This window comes from Mirounga angustirostris, unplaced genomic scaffold, assembly GCF_029215605.1.
Source record: "Mirounga angustirostris isolate CCGP_5_RB_7025 unplaced genomic scaffold, mMirAng1.0.hap1 SCAF_4, whole genome shotgun sequence".
NCBI classification, from domain to species: Eukaryota; Metazoa; Chordata; class Mammalia; order Carnivora; family Phocidae; genus Mirounga; species Mirounga angustirostris.
Genome location: NW_026991712.1, coordinates 175248667 through 175266431, shown reverse-complemented (window position 1 = coordinate 175266431; position 17765 = coordinate 175248667). Strand labels below are relative to the sequence as shown.

The 17765-nt window shown below is 54.4% G+C and overlaps 2 protein-coding genes across 4 annotated transcripts in view; both read right to left on the bottom strand.

Annotated features, from left to right (window-relative positions):
• Positions 1–6: 6 nt before the first annotated feature.
• DDOST (dolichyl-diphosphooligosaccharide--protein glycosyltransferase non-catalytic subunit) lies at positions 7–8665 on the bottom strand. Its single transcript, XM_045898546.2, has 11 exons — positions 8401–8665; positions 8067–8177; positions 4172–4258; positions 3050–3153; positions 2842–2936; positions 2452–2545; positions 1913–2061; positions 1358–1505; positions 705–825; positions 492–598; positions 7–421 (listed from the first exon to the last, which is right to left on the bottom strand). Exons 1-11 carry the CDS (start codon positions 8552–8554, stop codon positions 272–274), a joined length of 1320 nt encoding a protein of 439 aa, XP_045754502.1. The 5' UTR covers positions 8555–8665; the 3' UTR covers positions 7–271.
• Positions 8666–10050: 1385 nt separating this feature from the next.
• Positions 10051–17765, bottom strand: part of KIF17 (kinesin family member 17) — a 43902-nt gene continuing 36187 nt past the window's right edge. Inside the window, exons 12-15 of one of the 3 annotated variants that reach the window (XM_064589827.1) lie at positions 15466–15724; positions 14333–14403; positions 12781–12898; positions 10051–11557 (exon numbers count right to left, since the gene is read on the bottom strand). In XM_064589827.1, the coding sequence (XP_064445897.1) occupies positions 11379–11557; positions 12781–12898; positions 14333–14403; positions 15466–15724 (627 nt within the window). In that variant the 3' untranslated portion in view covers positions 10051–11378. The other 2 variants (XM_064589828.1, XM_064589829.1) reach the window with 2 other exon arrangements.

The following is a 17765-nucleotide window of genomic DNA, read 5'->3' as shown; positions in this document are numbered from 1 at the left end:
ACGAAGTTGGAGGGCAATGTTTATCTTAGAAATGAATGTGACCACATATGAAAAATACCACTTGGCGTTAGGTGGAAAAACACACATAAAAATCAGTCCCCCACCCCCACCCCTTGGTACTCAATGCTGCATCTCCCCCTGAGGTAAGGTTGCGTCATGGTCACACAGCTTTATAAAAAACAAAAAACAAGAAACAAAACACCATAAAGGAAGACCCAATCCTACATAACCCCCATCTGCGTGTCTTAAGGAGTCCCAGGGCTCTGCCCCCTCAGTCAGACTTCTCCTTCTCCTTCATGTGTAAGAAGACTGTGCTGAAGATGAAGAGCCCCAGCATCATGGAGAAGGCACTGGCGTAGTAGGGGTAGGCCGAGGGGATGAAGCGCTCGTACTGCGTGTGCTGCAGTGGCCTCACGGACACCTAGAACAGGACAGAGGTGACAGGTCCGGGCCACCCTGTGGCCAAAAAGGGGACTGTGACTTACGCTCACCTGAGTGGAAGAGTGTAAGTGCGTGTAGCCCAGCCGGTTGTAATCCACTTTAAACTGGAACACTCCGTACACATCAGGCAACTTGAACTGGACGCTGTACTTGCCACCTGGGGAAGAGCCGAGACCATCACCGGGAGGGGTTTGCTGCCTCACGAGAGCAACGCCACAGTGGGCCTGTCGTCCCGCAGCTTTCCCGGCACCACCATTACTTGCCTTTCTTCTTCAAGAACGTCCTCACAAAAGGATCGATGCGGACAAACTCCAGCTGAATGTCATCACCGTCAAAGGGGACCCATCTGCCATTTGAGAGCTGCTCGATCACAATGCTGTACTCCTGAGACAACAGGCTGGTTAGCCGGGGGTGGGGGCGACCACCCTCAGAGCTGCCCCGAACCACTCGTGAGCCTGGCAGGAACTCCAGGGCGAGCCCCCCACCAGCCACCCCGGGCCGGGAACTCCCAGCCACGGCTCGGCACAGGACCATCCACGTCTGCACCCAGACCACTCCACTCGCAAGTGGGCCGGGTGCTCTCGGGCCTCCCTGCTGCCGCCTTCCCTACCCCTTTTCATCCTCCAGACCCGACTCCAGTGTTCCCCCAGTGACCCCGGCTCCCAGCAGCGTGCGCCCGCGAAGCCCTCCCGCTCCTGCACTTGCACAGCAAAGCCAAGGCCCTTCAGAAGAAGGTCTCCTTAGCCGTCAGCTCATGTGCCGGGTGCTCTGCACCCACACTGATGTTCTTAGGGATAGAGATGCATCTTCTTATTTAGGCCACTAAGCCCATCAGAGAAACGTTCAAAAAAGGCTTTCAAGCTGAAGCAACGTGGCCCAAACGCCAGGGGGCCCTCCTGCTCCAAGACGCTCTTACCACGAGGTCAGTGACCGTGTAGGCGTTGGGTGGGGCTGTCTCACCCACCCGATGGTGGGACACGGGCCCCACACGGAGGACCCCTTCCTCCTTGAACACCCAGCGGGAGAGGGCCAGAGCTAGCTCGTAGTTGCCTGTCTGGGAATACCTGCACGAGGGGAAAACGAGAGGCTAGAGCACCAGAACCAGCTTCTCTCCGCAGCGGTGCCTGAGAGGCGAGACGAGTCCCTAGTCATCGAGAGAAACTGCACAAAACCAGTTTCTGCCTGGGGGCCGGACATATCGAGGTAGCCTGCTTAAAGGGAACACGGAAGAGCTGTCAGGTGGTGCTGCTCTGGGGGTCGCCTGTATAATACATACACGTCGAACCACGTCCAGATAAGCCATTACTACCCTGAAAAGTCCGCAGCGCCGACACCAGAACAGCAACAAAGTCAAGTTTTCAAATCATTTTAAAGTACCTGAGGACAGCTAGCCTCTGGCACCCCTCCAGCTAAAAGGCTCCTTCTTCCCCAGCGCCCCAGACCACACGCCCCGGAGCCCCCCAGCACCGACCTCTGGGAGCCGGGCACAGCCTTCTGCACTGCTGAGTTGAAGAACGCGTCGCTGAAGAAGTCCAGGGAGCCGCTGAAGATGACCCGGGCGTTATTCCTGGCCTGGAGCCCAGCAATGAGCAGGGTGTTCTTCCCCACTGCATGGGGGTACTGGGAACGACGGGGGGCTGTCATCCAGGAGAACCCAGGCAAAGGACAAGCAGCTGGACCACAACCACCTGGGTCCTACCTGATGGTGGCACCTGAGGCCCCGTGGCCTCTGCCCCTTCCCGCTTCTACCAACCCCTCATTGCCCAGCCCCCCGCAAAGTGAGCTCTCCTGCTTGCTGCCTTTTTTCTTTTTGAGAGAGAAAGAAGGGGGCACAGGGAGAATCTCAAGCAGGCTCCCCAACAAAGGGCTCAATCTCACAACCGGAGCTGCAATCAAGAGTCGGATACTTAACCGACTGAGCCACCCAGGAGCCCCGCTTCTCATTTTCAAATAAAGTGCTCTACCCCCAGGTCCAGGACCTAGAGGCCTCAAGGCTGCAAAGGCCCTCACCTGGGTGATAGGTTTATCCGGGAAGAAGGAGTAAGAGGTGGAAGAGCCCGTCAGGATGTCCAATACCAAAGGGTTGTCAGGATCTGCCACCATCCTATGGAAGGAAAAGAGAACACCCAACAGGGACTCTGAGGACTGAGCCCAAGGACCTGGGGTCCCTACGGGCCATTTCCTCACAGGGAGGAGGCCTGCCTTCTCAACAGCTGAAGCCCTGGCAGCAACAGCGGCCCTCCTCCCACTGCAACAATGAAGTTGAGTTTCCTCAATCAACTTCACCCACATCCTCCAGGGAAAGGAATGCCCCAAATCATCAAGTGTGGGTTACTTTCCCAACAAAAGAAAGCGATCCTGTCCTTCCCAGGTTTCGAGCACTTGTGCCTGCTCACTCACCCAACACCTCTAAAGAGGATGGGGTTCAGAGATGATCTCCCGACAATGGTTGGGGCCTTCAGCAGGTTCTCGGGGTCAGCCACAATGAGCGTATGCTGCGGCAGCAGAGGGAAAGACGGGGGTCAGGAAAAGGTGCCCCCATGCCAAGCACTCCCTCCCGACCTCCTCTCAGTTTCCAGGCTGAACTCTGCTGTAAGGGCTTGATTACCTGGCCAAGGTCTGAGATGTCATAGTTGTGATGGTCAATGACAGCCGTTTTCTCCTCATCAAACTCAATCCCACACTCACTGCCCAGCTCTCGAAGAGGATCACCTGCACAGACCCAAGAAATGCCTGACTCAGCCCTTCCAGGTGTGCCCTGGCCCAAGCAGGGTCACTTGCCCTGGCATCTTGGTGACTTGCTCTCTCCCCCAGAGCCCTGCAGCTTCACTTGGCTGAGGTCAGGCCCAGCTGGACCGCAGGACCACAGCATGGCATTCTGACTGCAGGGGTCATAATCTGAATGGGTAACACCAACGACACCTGGCCACCTCCACCCACAATACACAAAAACCCCTGTTGGGGCAAAGCAGTTACCTCAGACAGACTTGACCTGGATGAGCCTGGCCTCACAGGACTTCTCTCCTCCTCGTCACCCCCAACAAGAAGCCCACCCAGAATGGTTCTAAACATCTGGCAATGCTGGGGTGCCTGGGTGGCTCAGTCGGTTAAGTGTCTGCCTTTGGCTCACGTCATGGTCTCAAGCCCCAAGTCAGGCTCCCTGCTCAGTGGGGAGTCTGCTTCTCCCTCTCCCTCCCCCCATTCTCGTGCTCTCTCTCTCTCTCTCTCAAATAAAATCTTTAAAAAAATAAACATCTGTCAATGCTGAGAAACATCTGTCAATGCCGAGAAAAACGAAACCCGACTGGCCGGGTGCTGTGCCCGCTGAAGCTGGGTGATGGCGTGCGGGCTTCAGGATTCTGCTCTCTCCCTACTGCCAGGCATCTTTGAAAATTGCCAAAATAGGAAACAAAAAAATAATCTATCAAAATGCTCTGGGGTCTGCCCAAGTAGCCCCTACTTGTCGTCTTTTTGTAAGGGAAGCCCCACCAACCTGAACAAAAACAAAACAAAATTGGGAAAAAACAGGGTCCCCAGCCCTTAACAGGCCCCACATCTCCCTGGTTCTGGTCACAGGAAAGCACAGGAGGGACTGAATGGCTCTGTAGTTCCCACACTCACTGCCCAGGCCCGCCCAGTGAGCGCCAATCTAGCAGCTTCCATTTGTAAAACTCGCCAAGCTTCCCGGAGAAATGATGGAAAGCACTAAACCTTTCCAGGCCAGACTTACCAATGTCTGAGCTGGCGGCCACCAGGACACTGCCTCCCCCGTCGATAAACGTACTGATGGTCTCCACGTTGATGCTGCCTCCGAAATCTGAAAGAAGCACCAGACTTAGCGAGCCCGAGTGCTCCTCTGACATGCGGGCGGGGAGGGCGGACCGCGGACCAGCCACGATCCATCCCAGAAGCGCCCTCTGTGGCCCGAAACGAGATGGTCATTTACCATATATGCCCATTTCCCCAAACTGAAGATCCTAAAGTAATGACTTGAATTCATAAACGTTTAACTCTCACAAGTATAAATGACATATCAAACACCTACCGGGGCGCCTGGGTGGCTCAGTTGGTTAAGCGACTGCCTTCGGCTCAGGTCATGATCCTGGAGTCCCGGGATCAAGTCCCGCATTGGGCTCCCTGCTCGGCGAGGAGCCTGCTTCTCCCTCTAACCCTCCCCCCTCTCATGTACTCTCTCGCTCTCTCAAATAAATAAATAAATCTTAAAAAAAAAAAAAAAAACCTACCAATTATAGTTGTCAAGTTAGTTATACACATTTCAAGTCACATACATATGTTCAGAAATGCTGCATTTCCCCACTCACACTTCATGATACACCACCTGCGCCTTTCACATCAGCATCTCTGCATCACTGGAACCACTTCGGGCTGCCAGTTTTCCAGAGCCCGTCAATTTCACTTCCATCTAAACGGTCTGTGAATGAACACTTCTGAACTGAGGATGATGCGGTCACTTGACACTGGTACTCATTTGCCCACATGCAGAACTTCTCCCCTATTAAGCCTGTGATTTAGGTCCACGGGAGCCGTAACAGACCCACTTTGTAGACTGCTTTTATCCCCAGAAAGGCTCATTAACTTCCACCCTGTGTACTTATAAGACGGTATCTTTCTTTGGTCAGTCAATCCGGTCAGGGGACTGCCATGAGCATCCAGACCCAGATCAAGAGTCTTCCCCAAAGTGCACCCCGATGTTCAACATAAAGTAATGGAGGGAGTGCTCAGGAATTCACTTAGTCATTACATACCATTATTTTTTGTGTGCAGAAAAAAAAAGGACAGTGGGAGGGAGGGGAGCTACATATAAAGCCTGGTCAGGGAAGACCTGAGGCACGGAGCATCTGAGGTGTGAGCGTGGCCCAGGTAGCACAGGGGGGCATCGAGAACAACAGGTGCAAGGTCCCCGAGGCAGGTGAGCCCGTCCCAGCTAGGAGCCCAGTGTGGCTCGGCTGGAGTATCAAGGGGCGAGCAAAAGCAAACGAGGCCGTGCTGAAGCGAGGAGGGCAGCTCATGAGGCTTTGCAGGCCCCTGTGAGCTTGGCCATGAGGAGGAGCCACTGGAGGCTTTTGAACAGGACACCAACATGACCTGCTTTATATTTCTGAAGGACAATTCTGGCAGCTCAGTGGAGAATCAGGTACGGGGACTAGAATGGAAGCAGAGCAGTGGGTTAGGAGGCCACTGCGATAATCCAGGCAGTGAAGAGTAGAGGGAAAAGGAGGGAGGGAAGAGAGGAGGGGAAGACAGGAGATGGGCCTGCACTCCTATTCTGAAGGTGAAGTCAGCAGGGCGTGTGACAGACTGGAAATGGGGGGGGCGCTAAGGACAACCCCAAGATTTCCGGCTCAAGCAACGGGAAGGGTGGAAGTGCCATGTACTGAGACTGGATAGAGAAGTCTGTCCATTACACATCCATTATGAGTCCATAATATGACTGTGTAAAGAGAGGACTATGAGAATGGCCCTCTTTCCTGAGGGGTAATTTTCAGGAAAAAAAAAAAAGCAGCTTACCTTACCTTTAAGCACAGACAGAATATCTTGTACCTAGGGACTTTACCTCTTCTACTACATTCAGAAAGCCATCTATCCACCCTCCTACAGGACAGGCCAGGCAGAGTCTGATGATTCAAAAGCAGCTCCTGGTACTACACTACAGTGGACAGTGTGGGTCCCAACCAGGGGCAATTCTGCCTTAAGAGCAATGTCTGGAGGTGGCTACTGCCACCTAGTGCGTACAGGCTCAGAATGCTGCTAAACATCTTACAACGCACAAGACCGCCCCCTACAACAAAGAATTATCCAGTCCCAAGTGTCCAGAAGCGCCACTGTTGTGAAATCCTTGTACAGTGGCAAGAACCCAGGCTGTGTGACAGAGCCACCTGGGCTTGAATCTAGGAAACCCCTCCACCTTTCTGAGCCCATGTGCCCATCTATAAAACAGGACCTAGTTTTTTCCGGGTACAAAGGATGTGCTAAAGATCATTCTTCTATGGCCATCACTGCATGTGACTTGCTAGCTTCCTAATCCCAGAGTCAGCGAGGAACCCACTGATGCATGGGGAAGGAAGCCAGGCCGGGTTCTCATACCTGAGAGGGCTAACGGTAGTCACAGTACCACGGAAGGGCCCTCGGAGCCAGGGCCAAACTCTTACCATGAACTCCCCCCAGCACAGACAAGCCTTCTCCCCAGGAGCGCCCATGAAGCTTTCCTGCAGCATGTGGGACTTATTGTGCTAGGTGCAGAAAAGGTGCAACAGTGATGTGGGGCAGAGCTTTAAACAACACTGAGTCTCAGAGAGGCTTCTTCCCTTTCCAATTATTTTTCAAGCCTGCTCATCAAAGAGAATGTCTTAGTTTGATACTGATCTTTTTTTTAAGATTTTATTTATTTATTTGATAGAGAGACAGATAGTGACAGAGATAGCAAGAAAAAGCACAAGCAGGGAGAGAGGCAAAGGGAGAGGGAGAAGCAGGCTCCCCGTGGAGCAGGGAACTGGACGTGGGGCTCAATCCCAGGACCCTGAGATCATGACCTGAGCTGAAGGCAGACGCTTAACGACTGAGCCACCCAGGCGCCCCAGTTTGATACTGATCTTAACACTTCTCTAATGTTTGCTAGTCTCCTTTAAGTGGAAGCCCCGGACTCAGCCTTTAGCAAGAGAAGCTGGCTAGAACTTACAGCGTTTACTCTATTTATAGTTACCTTCTCCTGAAAATAAGTGATGATACTGGCTTTCTATTTTTAGTGGTGATACCGGGTTCATGACTGGTTTCCTTTTAAAATATTGTTACGGTTTGTTTTTTTTTTAAAGGGATCAATTTAAAGAAAACATTAAGTAATTATTAATGGGTGATATGGAATACAATAAAAAATCAGGAAGGAGGTACGGAAATGATTTGAGAATGAAATGATTAAGATTTGAGAAACACTGTTTATGTTCTCTGACATTCCCAAAGAGCCTAGCTCGGCCGCCCCCCAACCCATCTCACCCACAGCTCACTTCCTTCTCAGGAAGCTCCCATCCACCTGAGCACAACTTGTAAGCTCTCTGTCACAGGAATACTTAAGTATCAATTGGATAAGCCAGTGAAGACATTCATTTGTTCAACCACCAGCTCTCTCCTGTGGCTGCTGGACATACCCGTCCAGTCTCCAGTAGGGGGCTTGGCTAGATTATGGCTAATGTTCTAGCCATGAGAAACTGTGAATCCATCTCAATTCTTACCATCAACTATCACAATGCCTCTGTAGGCAAACTATTTAATAGCATGCCATTTTCTCTACCCACACACGCTAACCCAAGCAGGGGCGCTCTCCATCTTTCCTACCAGGCCCTTTATAAGAGAAAAGCGCCTTCTCAGGGTAGCAGGGCCTGCGCTTCCAGGTCCGTGCAACACTTGACCCCACAACCCTCAGATGTGTCTTTTAGAAAGGAGACATTCCCTCCTGGGCCCAGGTCAGAACTGAACATTTTCCCTTCCTTGGCAACAGTGCCCAGGGCTGGTGACCCATGCCATGACCCACAAAATGCACAAGATCCAGAAGAAAGCGATCAATCAATCGTGGGCCTTGAATCCCAGTTCTGGGAGCGACCTGCAGCCCTTACCTTCTACCGAGGGGGAGAAGATGATGAGATTGTCGTAGAGGAACTCCCCGTACTTAATGAGGGACAGGCTGGGGTCATCTGCGGTCTTGAATGTGAGTTCAAAGGCCCTGTCTGGACGAGAAGGAAACAGGGAGCTGAGACAGACGGGACGCCAAGGAAAAGCACCGCTGCAGAGAGCACGACCGCCCCACCACCCCCGAGCGAGAGGCCAGAGCGGGCAGGCCCTTCGTGGAAAATCAGTGGGAGGGAGGGAGGGAGGGTGGTCGCTGCCCTGGATTCGGGGGCCTTTCCAACCCGACTCTCCCCGCGCCGCCCCCTCGGGCCCCGGTATCACCTTTCAGGCTTCGGAAAAAAAGCGAGTGCGTCTCCCGCAGGTTGAGGTTGTCCAGCAGCACTAAGGTGCGAGGACCGCTAGCGGAGGCCGGGCCAAGCAAGCGCAGCAGCAGCCACAGGAGAGACCAAACGCGGGCCGCGGCGCCGGGGTCCATCTTCCTCCTCCTGCCAAGAACCCAGGCACCTGGGCACCGGAAGTGCCCCGTCTAGGCCGCCCAATCGCAGCTCGTGGTCTTGGAGCACCACCCGGAAGCGATCTGGGTACGCCGCGGCCAGACAGCCGGAGCTGCAGCTGGGACGGAGAAGAGCGGGGAGCACCACCGGAAGTGCCCCGGCTGGGGGCGGAGTCTCTGAACCCTATTGGCGGAAGGGGCGAGAGGTTCCGCCTCCTCAAAGGAAAAGGCTCAATCCTAGAAAGACAGCTCCGCAGCCGCAGCCAATCAACAAGGCCGAGCGCCCGTAGGCTCCGCCCAGGCCGGACTCCCGCCCCGATCTGGATCCCGCCTCTTCATCGGTCCGGCAAGTCCCTCACGGGACCTGGGGCCGTAGCGGCCCCCACGGGCTACTTCCTCAGTGCTGCCTGGCGGGGTCCTCCCAGGCCCAGGATAGACTCGGGACTAAGAACCTGGCCCCACCTCCACCATCTCCAGGGAGGAAGGGTTGGAAAACTAAGACGAGGGACACTTTGAATCTCCTGCCGCTCACGGGCCCAGGGGCCTGGGGACGGGCCTGTCCTGCCCGGCCTGGCGGCCCACGTGGGAGCCAGCGTGGAGGGGCGGCGAGCCGGCCTACCGACTGAAACTCTCAGGCTGGGTTCATGTCTCACCCCCCCCCTCGCACTAACCTTGCTGCTAGGGCATTTCACGCATCTCCGGGCCCACTCCTAGGCTGGAAATAGAAACGACAGCGAAGCCCAGCTCTCCCACTTACCTGCGTGCCTTTGGAAAAGCCTGGGCTCGTGGGAGCTGTAGGGCAGGTTCTGAAGCAGTTGGTGCAGAGTGAGGCTGAGCGTCCCCTCAGTAATCCTGGCTCCCACCCCTTCTAAATTGATGGGGCTCACCTCAGCCCCCCCATGGGTCTGAGTAAAACCTACCACAAGCAGCACCAAGATTTCAGTTACTCCCTGGGTCCCAACCACAATCCTGGGTAATTGTGAATTAATGCAAAATACGGAGGAGAAGGAACAAGGGGGACTAACGCAAGGCACCTGCTATGTACTGGGAACATCACTTACTCTCATAGGTAATTGTGGAGAGAGTAGGTAGCTGTTCCTTTCTGACCTTTCACACTTGTCCACGAAGCCAGGAATGTGGGGGCAAAAGTCAAAACCTCCCTCCATCCATCTCCTTAACTGATTCTACCTCCTCTCCATCTCCACTGGCCCCACTGCGAGTTCAGCCTCACCCCTACCTCGTTCCCCAGTCCAGCGCTCCTGCCCTTCTGCATATGATCCCACACCAGTCCACCTGGAACTCAGACCCAATGGTGCCATTTGGTGGCTTAGGAGTCTGCCACAGCTCAGGGACACCCAAGACTCCTCACTCAGGCTTCCACTGAAACTGATCTCAGCAGCCACATCCTCCTCTCAGCCCTGCTCAGGGCTTCCCTGTGGCAAGTTTCCAAACTTTAACACACTCCCCACCTCCTGCCTTTGCTCATGCCCCCCGCCATTCCCATCTTAAGCCTCCCAGGATCTTCTCCATCCTTTATAATAGCCCCTACTTTCACAAGGGCACTCTGTTCCCCATAAAGACCTGTTCTTCCTCTCAACATGGGTACTGCAGCCTGCCTGAAGTTAGACTGATCTCCAGGGCATGAGCTTGGTCCAGGCAAGTGGCCTATGGGATCCACCACGGTAAATTAATGCAAAATACGGAGGAGAAGGAACAAGGGGGACTAACGCAAGGCACCTGCTGTGTACTGGGAACATCACTTACTCTCATAGAAACTTCACAATAGCTCTAGGGAGCAGCTGTTCCCCTTTCACAGATGGGGCCCAGAGTGAAATGAGTCTCCTCTTCAACCAAAGGCCGAGACTCTTCCCTCTGATGGTGAGGCCTGGGATACGAAGGGCAGGGGGAGGGGTGTATCCTCAGTAGCCCAGACAGCTTTCGTTCGTTTCTGGCCACGTCAGGGCATCCAGTTCCAGCACAGCCCCTGAGGACTGTCCGAACCTGGCCTTTTTCTGGGTCTCAGCAAGACACAATCTCTATTTTCCAAAACAAGGGCTCTGCTTTTCTGACTCACAGATCTTTTGAGAAGCTAATGACAGCTCAGGTGCTCTCCCCAGAAAAATGCACTTGCACTCACCAGTGTGGGGAGTTGCAGAAACCCTGCGGCCTGTTTTCAAGGCATCGGGTAGTTAAGAAACGCTGCTCCCAAAGCGCTTCCCCGTGAAGGCCACGCAGCAGTGGCAGGAGGGGCCCCAGTGACACGGTCAGAGGACTGGGGAAGGGAGCTCATCGGTAAAAGGCAGTTTATTGGGGCAGCTTCATGTGGGGCAGCCTCCTCGAGGCCACAGACCAGCTGGGAGTGGGCAGCGTGGAACAGTTGCCCCAGGACTCCCGCGCCCACATCGTCCAGCTTTCCCCAGGAAGGGGGCCCTGGTGGACAGAGACACGATTGTCCATCACCAAGATGCTGTCCTTGATCCACACGGAAGCTGCTGCCCACTCTGTCGGGGCTGCTGGTGAGTGCCTTGAGGTTTCTGGGCCCACTGAGGCACAGAATAACCCGGGTGGGCATGGCGGGCTGTGGCAGGGGAGCAGATGTAATACTGGCGTGGCATGGAGAGCCGGAGCGCACCTCTGCAAGGTCGGGTAACAGGGAAGGGCAAGGCTCTTCCCAGGGCAAGGACCCCCTCGGGCATCCGGGCACCGTGGGGGCAGGGGTGAGGAGGACTGGCTGGGGCTGCCCTGGGGGGTGGGGGCTGGCAGTCTCACGGAAACCCTGGGGCAGGACAGCCGCAGGAGGCCGCGTTCACAGAGGCTCACTGCCAAAGCTGCTTTTGCTTTTCTTTCGCTTGGCCTTGGTGAAGGGGACGTCAAGGGACTCGAGGCGGAAGGGCCGGGGCTGGGGCATTTCGGGGGCCTGGGTAGGCGAGATGGCAGAGGTGTTGCTGAGTGGGGAGCTGAGGCCGGGGGGCGAGCTGTGATGCGCTGTGAAGAAGGGGGCAGAGGAGCCAGTGAGCCAGGGGGGTGCAGGGATGGGGAGCCCGCCCCACCCCACCCAGCTGGAGGTCTGGTCCCACGGCTGGGCCCCCAGAGGGTCTGGGCCAGGAACTTGGAGTTCTACAGGCTCTAGTAGGGTCCACAGAGTGGGCCGGGAGGCTCAGGGCGGCCCCCACCCCACCAGGCTTGCAGAGGTGAGAGTTGTACAAGCAAGGGGTCTTGACCCACGAGTGAGCCAGACAGGCCTGCACTCAGGGCCCAGCTTCGTGCGAGTGTGACCTCGGGGGGGGGGGGGCTCAGTTTCCTCATCTGCAACATGGGCACAGTGCCAGGTCCTCAACTGATGTTCATTTGTTTCTGTGCTCTTTTTCCCTCCTGATCCTCAACTCTACTGAACTCTGTCTCCTCAATAGTCTCAACGTATAGAACTGAGATTTGCTTTTCGTGGATATTTTATTAGAAGCTCTGTGGCCTTTGGTTTTGCTTTTAGAAATGGAAGAACGAGGGGCGCCTGGGTGGCTCAGTCAGTTAAGCGTCCGACACTTAACTTGGTTTTGGCTCAGGTCATGATCTCAGGGTTGTGAGATCGAGCCCCAGGTCGGGCTCCACACTCAATGGGGAGTCTGCCTAAGACTCCCCCCTGCCCCTCCCCCTGTGCTCTCATGCTCTCTCTCAAATAAATAAAATCTTAAAAAGTAAAAAAAGAAATGGAAGAACAAAGTGATTTTCAATTCTTGCTTTTAAAAGTGTCCCGCTTCTATGGCCCTGTCTGCCCCGTTGGGCTCCGTGGAGGAAAGCCACCCCACTGGCATCTGCGGAAGCTGGGGAGCAACTGAGCCAGACCCGGGCAGCACACGGCGGGACACCCAGCTGTGTGGCGCAGGCCTACTGTGTGTCAGGGGAGAGGAACCAAACGCTGCAGCTCTGTGCCAGAGGAGGAAGGGGGACAGGAAGAGGGAGTCTGGGCACAGAGCGCCTACCATGTGCCAGGCGCTGGGCTGGGCCGCTCCCCCACCTCATCTCACCTAACCCTGGGGGTAGTCATACCCCTCAGTGTACAGCGGAGGGAACGGAGGCTCAGGGACAGGAAGGGGTTTTTAACCCCGGCCTGACTCCAATTCACCCATCACACCTCTCCCATGGTTGGCAGAGGGCCGGGGAGGGCTCTCCCGGGGAGGGGCTGGAGGACAGGAGGTGGGCAGTGCACTCACTGAGGCTCTTCATGGGATCCGTGCTGAGGATCTGGCTGGCTCGCTTGGACCGGAAGTAGTTACTGGCAATGTTTTCACTGTCGCTCCGACTGAGCATCAGCTTGTAGCGGTCTTCTTCCTGCTGAGATTCAGATCCCCGTGGGTCAAGACCCCTCGTTTGTACAAGACCCACAAGCCTGGTGGGGTGGGGGCCGCCCTGAGCCTCCCGGCCCACCCTGTGGACCCTGCTAGAGACCCCAGACTCCTGGGGTGGGATCCAGGCAGCTCAGGGCAGGAGAGTCACAGCTCCGGCCAAGCCTACGCCACCCGCCTTCCCTGGGGTGGGAAGTGCCTTGTTCTCCAGTACCACATAGCCCAAATCCATCACGACATATTCATAGAATAGATAATACAGGACTCAGCCCACGGGCATAATCAAAGTCATTAGAACTGGAGCGCCCATCTCTTATCACCAAAGACTGTGATTTTTCACCACTCTAATGGACTTGTTTGCCTCAGCCTGAATCTCCCTTCAGGGACTACCCTTCTCCCCCTTGACATGGTCCTGGTGAGGCGATCATTCACAGTGCCCTAACACCACCACTCCCTCTCGCCCACCCCCTGGCTGCACAACTGGGCATGTGACCCAGCCCGAACCAGCCAGAGAAATACATCTTCCGGACACAGTCACTGGTCCAGGAGCAGGCCCCTGGCCCAGGCAGAGCTGATCAGAATCTTTCCACAAGATGTGGTAAGAGAGGGCGCCTGGGTGGCTCAGTTGTTTAAGCGACTGCCTTCAGCTCAGGTCATGATCCTGGAGTCCCGGGATCGAGTCCCGCATCAGGCTCCCTGCTCGGCAGGGAGTCTGCTTCTCCCTCTGACCCTCCCCCCTCTCATGTGCTCTCTCTCATTCTCTCTCTTTCAAATAAATAAATAAAATCTTAAAAAAAAAAAAGATGTGGTAAGAGAACTGGTCTCTTCCTCTTGGGTCACCAGCTGCTGGCAGCATCTTTCCCGCCGCGCCGAGAAAGCCTGCCTGAGCCTGAAGCTAGCATTGCAAGGGAAGCAGAACCGAGAGGTGAAGAAGCACGCGGAAAGATGTGGTGTTTTACAGGAAGGTTTCCTGACCTCCGCTTGGAGGAGGTCTATTTCTATTGTAATACAAAACATGGGAGATGGGAGAACAAAGTGACTTCAGAAGCCCAATTACTATTTTGTGGATCCTCGCGGGCAACTTGGTCCGAGGATACCAGCAATAGCCCAGGGAACCAGAACATACGGCCTGCCTCTGGGATTGAAGACGAAGCGCTCCTGTCCTTCACCAGCAGGACAAGCTACCCCGTACCACCTACTTTCCCTCTGGTCTCTAGGACCGTAAGTGCCTTTGAATGAAGACCAGAGCAGGGGGAGGGTCCAACAGGGTGACACAGAAAAGATCCAGGCTCAGCCTCCTGCTTTGACCCTCAGGTGGGATGAAAGTAGAAGCCCAGTGCCCTATAGTGAGGCTGACCCGCAAGCCACCCCCCCACCCCGCCAGCTCCCCGCACCTCACCCCCTCTCCCATAGGCCTTACCGTGCCTGGTTCACCGTTGTCAGCTGCAGAGGTTTTGCGGACTACTTTGTTCTGTGGCCCTGTTGGAACTGCTACGAGAAACACAAGCTGAAGTCACCGCTGCCTGGTTCCTAGTCCCTGCCGGGTCCCTCCCTAGTCCACGGGCCAGAGAGCCAGGGCGGGTGGCAGCACTCCCCCGAGCTCGCGGGCCTGGAGCCAGGGAGCACACTGCCCAGCCCAGGCCATGGGATGACTTTGGGAAACAGAGACCAGGAGGGCTCAGATGCCAAAGCAGCTATTCCCCTGCTTCCTCAACAGAGCAGGTCGGTGGGGGCAGGAGAAACTGATGGATGCCTGCATTTGGGAAATGGAGCTGGCTGGCCTCCCTGCAGGGGGGGGTCAGTGGCCATCTGTAAACTCAGAGATGCAGGACCTGCACGAACATTCTCTGACGGGGGGCGCTCCCAGCTGTGAGGCCGGAGACAGACCTTACTGAGACGGGTGGAGGTGGAGGGGCCTTCAAGGGCACCTTCCCTAACCCCTTCTTTGTGAAGATCCCAGACCAAGGCCCAGAGAGAAACAGTGACCTTCACAGGGTCACACAGAAATCAGCAACAAAAGCAGAAGGTGACCCAGTTTCTATCCCTGGTCCTAGGACTCACTGCTCCGACTGGGACTCTGGTTCAGTCACTTCTCTCTCTGAGGTTCCATCTCCTCAGATGTAAAACAGGTGTAATCATCTTTGCCCTGCCCAGGCTTGTTGGGGGAGGTGATGAGTGGTGGTCATGACAGTGATCAGACGGAGCACTCACTTGCCATATGCCAGGCAGGGCGCTAAGGGTTTCATACACATGAACACAGGCTAAGCCACCCAGCGATCTTTACGGAAGGTGCGGTTACTGATCCCCATTTCACAGATGAGGACACTGAGTCGCAAAGAGGCCACACGGGGAGCGGTGGAGCCAGAATTCCAACCCACATCTGTGTGACTCCAGAACACACCACTTCTCTCTCAGCTCCCCACCGTCTTGGAGTCCCCCAGGTCCCCTGACTGCTGCACCCACAGCCAGCAAGGCCTGGGCCCCGGCTCCAGGTCAGCCCGCAGGAGGGCAAGCTGCCTGGACGAGGGCTGAGGGGACAGCCAAGCGCCTGACCTACTGGGAGGCTGGTTTTTATGATGATGGGCTCGGGGATCTTCCAGAAGCCATTGTCCTCGTCCCAGCAGGACTCGCGCCTTATCTTCTCCAGGTTGCTGTAGTTACAGTCCCGGCGGATGAGGGGCTGCACCTGCTCCAGGAGTTGCTGGAAGAGCATGGAGTCCCGCTCCTGCCGGCGGATGGTGGCTAAGTAATCGATCTTCTCCAGCTGGAACTCCGACTGCAGGTCTTTGATCTCCACCTCTGCTGCCCGCAGCTGAAAGCAAGGGGTCAGGGAGCGACGTGCAGTGAGCAGGGAAGACACCGAGCCACGTGGCCATCCGTCCGCCCTCCGCACCCACTGTCTGCACCTCCAGCCTCCCACTCGCCATCTGGGTGCTGACCCGCCCATCCACCCGCGCCTGCCTCCCGTCTGTCCGCCGGCACTAAATGAGCACCTACTGTGTCCACAGCCCTGCAGAAAACAGGAAAAGAACCCGCTCATCAGCCCCCTGTGCCGGTCCCCTGGGACAATCCCACACAAACACATTTTATCCAGGAGCCTCTGGGAAGGCTCCACACATAACACTGGGGTCACCACGTCCTAAAAGATGTCAGGAAATTGTATAAATCCTATTCCTGAGGGGAGCAGAGGCATAAACTCTCAGCCTCAGCAGCCCTCGCTCTCCCATTAGCCACGGTCAAGTTAAAATGTGACAGACACCGGACTTAAGAGGCGACCCACCCTGATTTGACCTTGGATTCCACACTTTTGTGATCTCCTGCCCGGGTCTGCCTGAATGGAGATTCCCCACAAACACAGGTGACTCCCAGCTGCAACCGTAACCATGCTCTCCCTGAGCCCCAAGACTCCTGGGTGCATAGTCTGTTTTCTCAAAGAGCAGGTACAGTTTGATTAGTAAAGAAGGATGTTTGAAGTTCATGGGAATGCTCATCACCTGTAACCAGGTGAGAACAGACACTACCTGGTAGGACACAGGTGGGCAATTAATAATGCTCCATTCCTTAAGCTGGATGGTAGATACATGCCGTTAATGGTAAGAAGCTTTATATATTTTTGTACATCTGGAAGGATCTGGAATCTTTCACAGTGACTTCTGTAACAAATTTATTGAGATATAATTCCCATGTCATACAATTCACCCATTTAACACGTACAATTCAATGGTTTTTAGTATACTCCGACTAGTGCAGTTATCAGCACGGTCAGTTTTAGAACATCTCACGATCCAGAAATAAACCCCACCCCCACAGGTACTCATCCTCCGCTTCTCCCCAACCCCCAGCTCCAGGCAACCACCAATCCACTTTCTGTCTCTCTAGATTTGCTTATTCCAGAGATTTCATATCAACGTAATCATACGATATATGATCTTTTGTGTGTGGCTTCTTGCACTCAACACAGTGTTTTCAAGATTCATCCATGTCGGAGCATGTGTCAGGACTTCCTTTTTAAAGAAAAAAAAAAAAAGATTTATTTATTTGAGAGAGACAGAGTGGGAGGGGCAGAGGGAGAGGGAGAGAATCTCAAGCAGACTCCACGCTGAGCATGGAGCCCGATACGGGGCTCGATCTCATGACCCTGAGATCATGACCTGAGCCGAAGCCAAGAGTCGGATGCTTAAATGACAGAGCCACCCAGGAGCCCCAGGATTTCATTCCTTTTTACTGCCAAATAATATTCCACCATTTGGATATACTACATTTTATTTTCCATTCATGATTGTTTCCACTTTGGGGCTATAATGAATAATGCTGCTATGAACATTAGTGTACAAGTTTTTATGTGGCCCTATTTTCATTTCTCTTGCTTGTAACTGCTGGTCATGGGGTAACACTATGTTTAACCAACTGAGGGACTGCCAGACTATTTTCCATAAGAGTATCATCTTATCCAATATTAAGTCTTCCAAGCCATGAAGCTGCAGGGTAACACTATGTTTAACCAACTGAGGAACTGCCAGACTATTTTCCATAAGAGTATCATCTTATCCAATATTAAGTCTTCCAAGCCATGAAGCTGCACCATTTTACATTCCCACCGGCAATGTATGAGGGCACTCATTTCTCCACATCCTCGCCAACATTTGTTATTATCTGTTTTATTACAGCCACCCCCGTGGGTGTGAGATGATATCTCTATACCATAGATGGTAGTTTTGCATTGTAGATTTGCATTTCCCTGGTGGCTGATGATGTTCAGTACCGTTTCTTGTTCTTACTGCCATCTGTTTATCTTCTTTGGAGAAATGTCTGTTCAGGTCCTTTGCCCATTTTTAAATTGGATTATTTGTCTT

Coding starts and splice junctions, on each gene's coding strand:
- DDOST (XM_045898546.2), bottom strand. CDS start 8,554: ATGGACCCCGGCGCCGCGGCCCGCGTTTGGTCTCTCCTGTGGCTGCTG. Junction 8,178..8,400: donor TTTTTTCCGAAGCCTGAAAG/GTGATACCGGGG, acceptor CTTCTCGTCCAG/ACAGGGCCTTTGAACTCACA. Junction 2,062..2,451: donor CGGATAAACCTATCACCCAG/GTGAGGGCCTTT, acceptor CGTCGTTCCCAG/TACCCCCATGCAGTGGGGAA.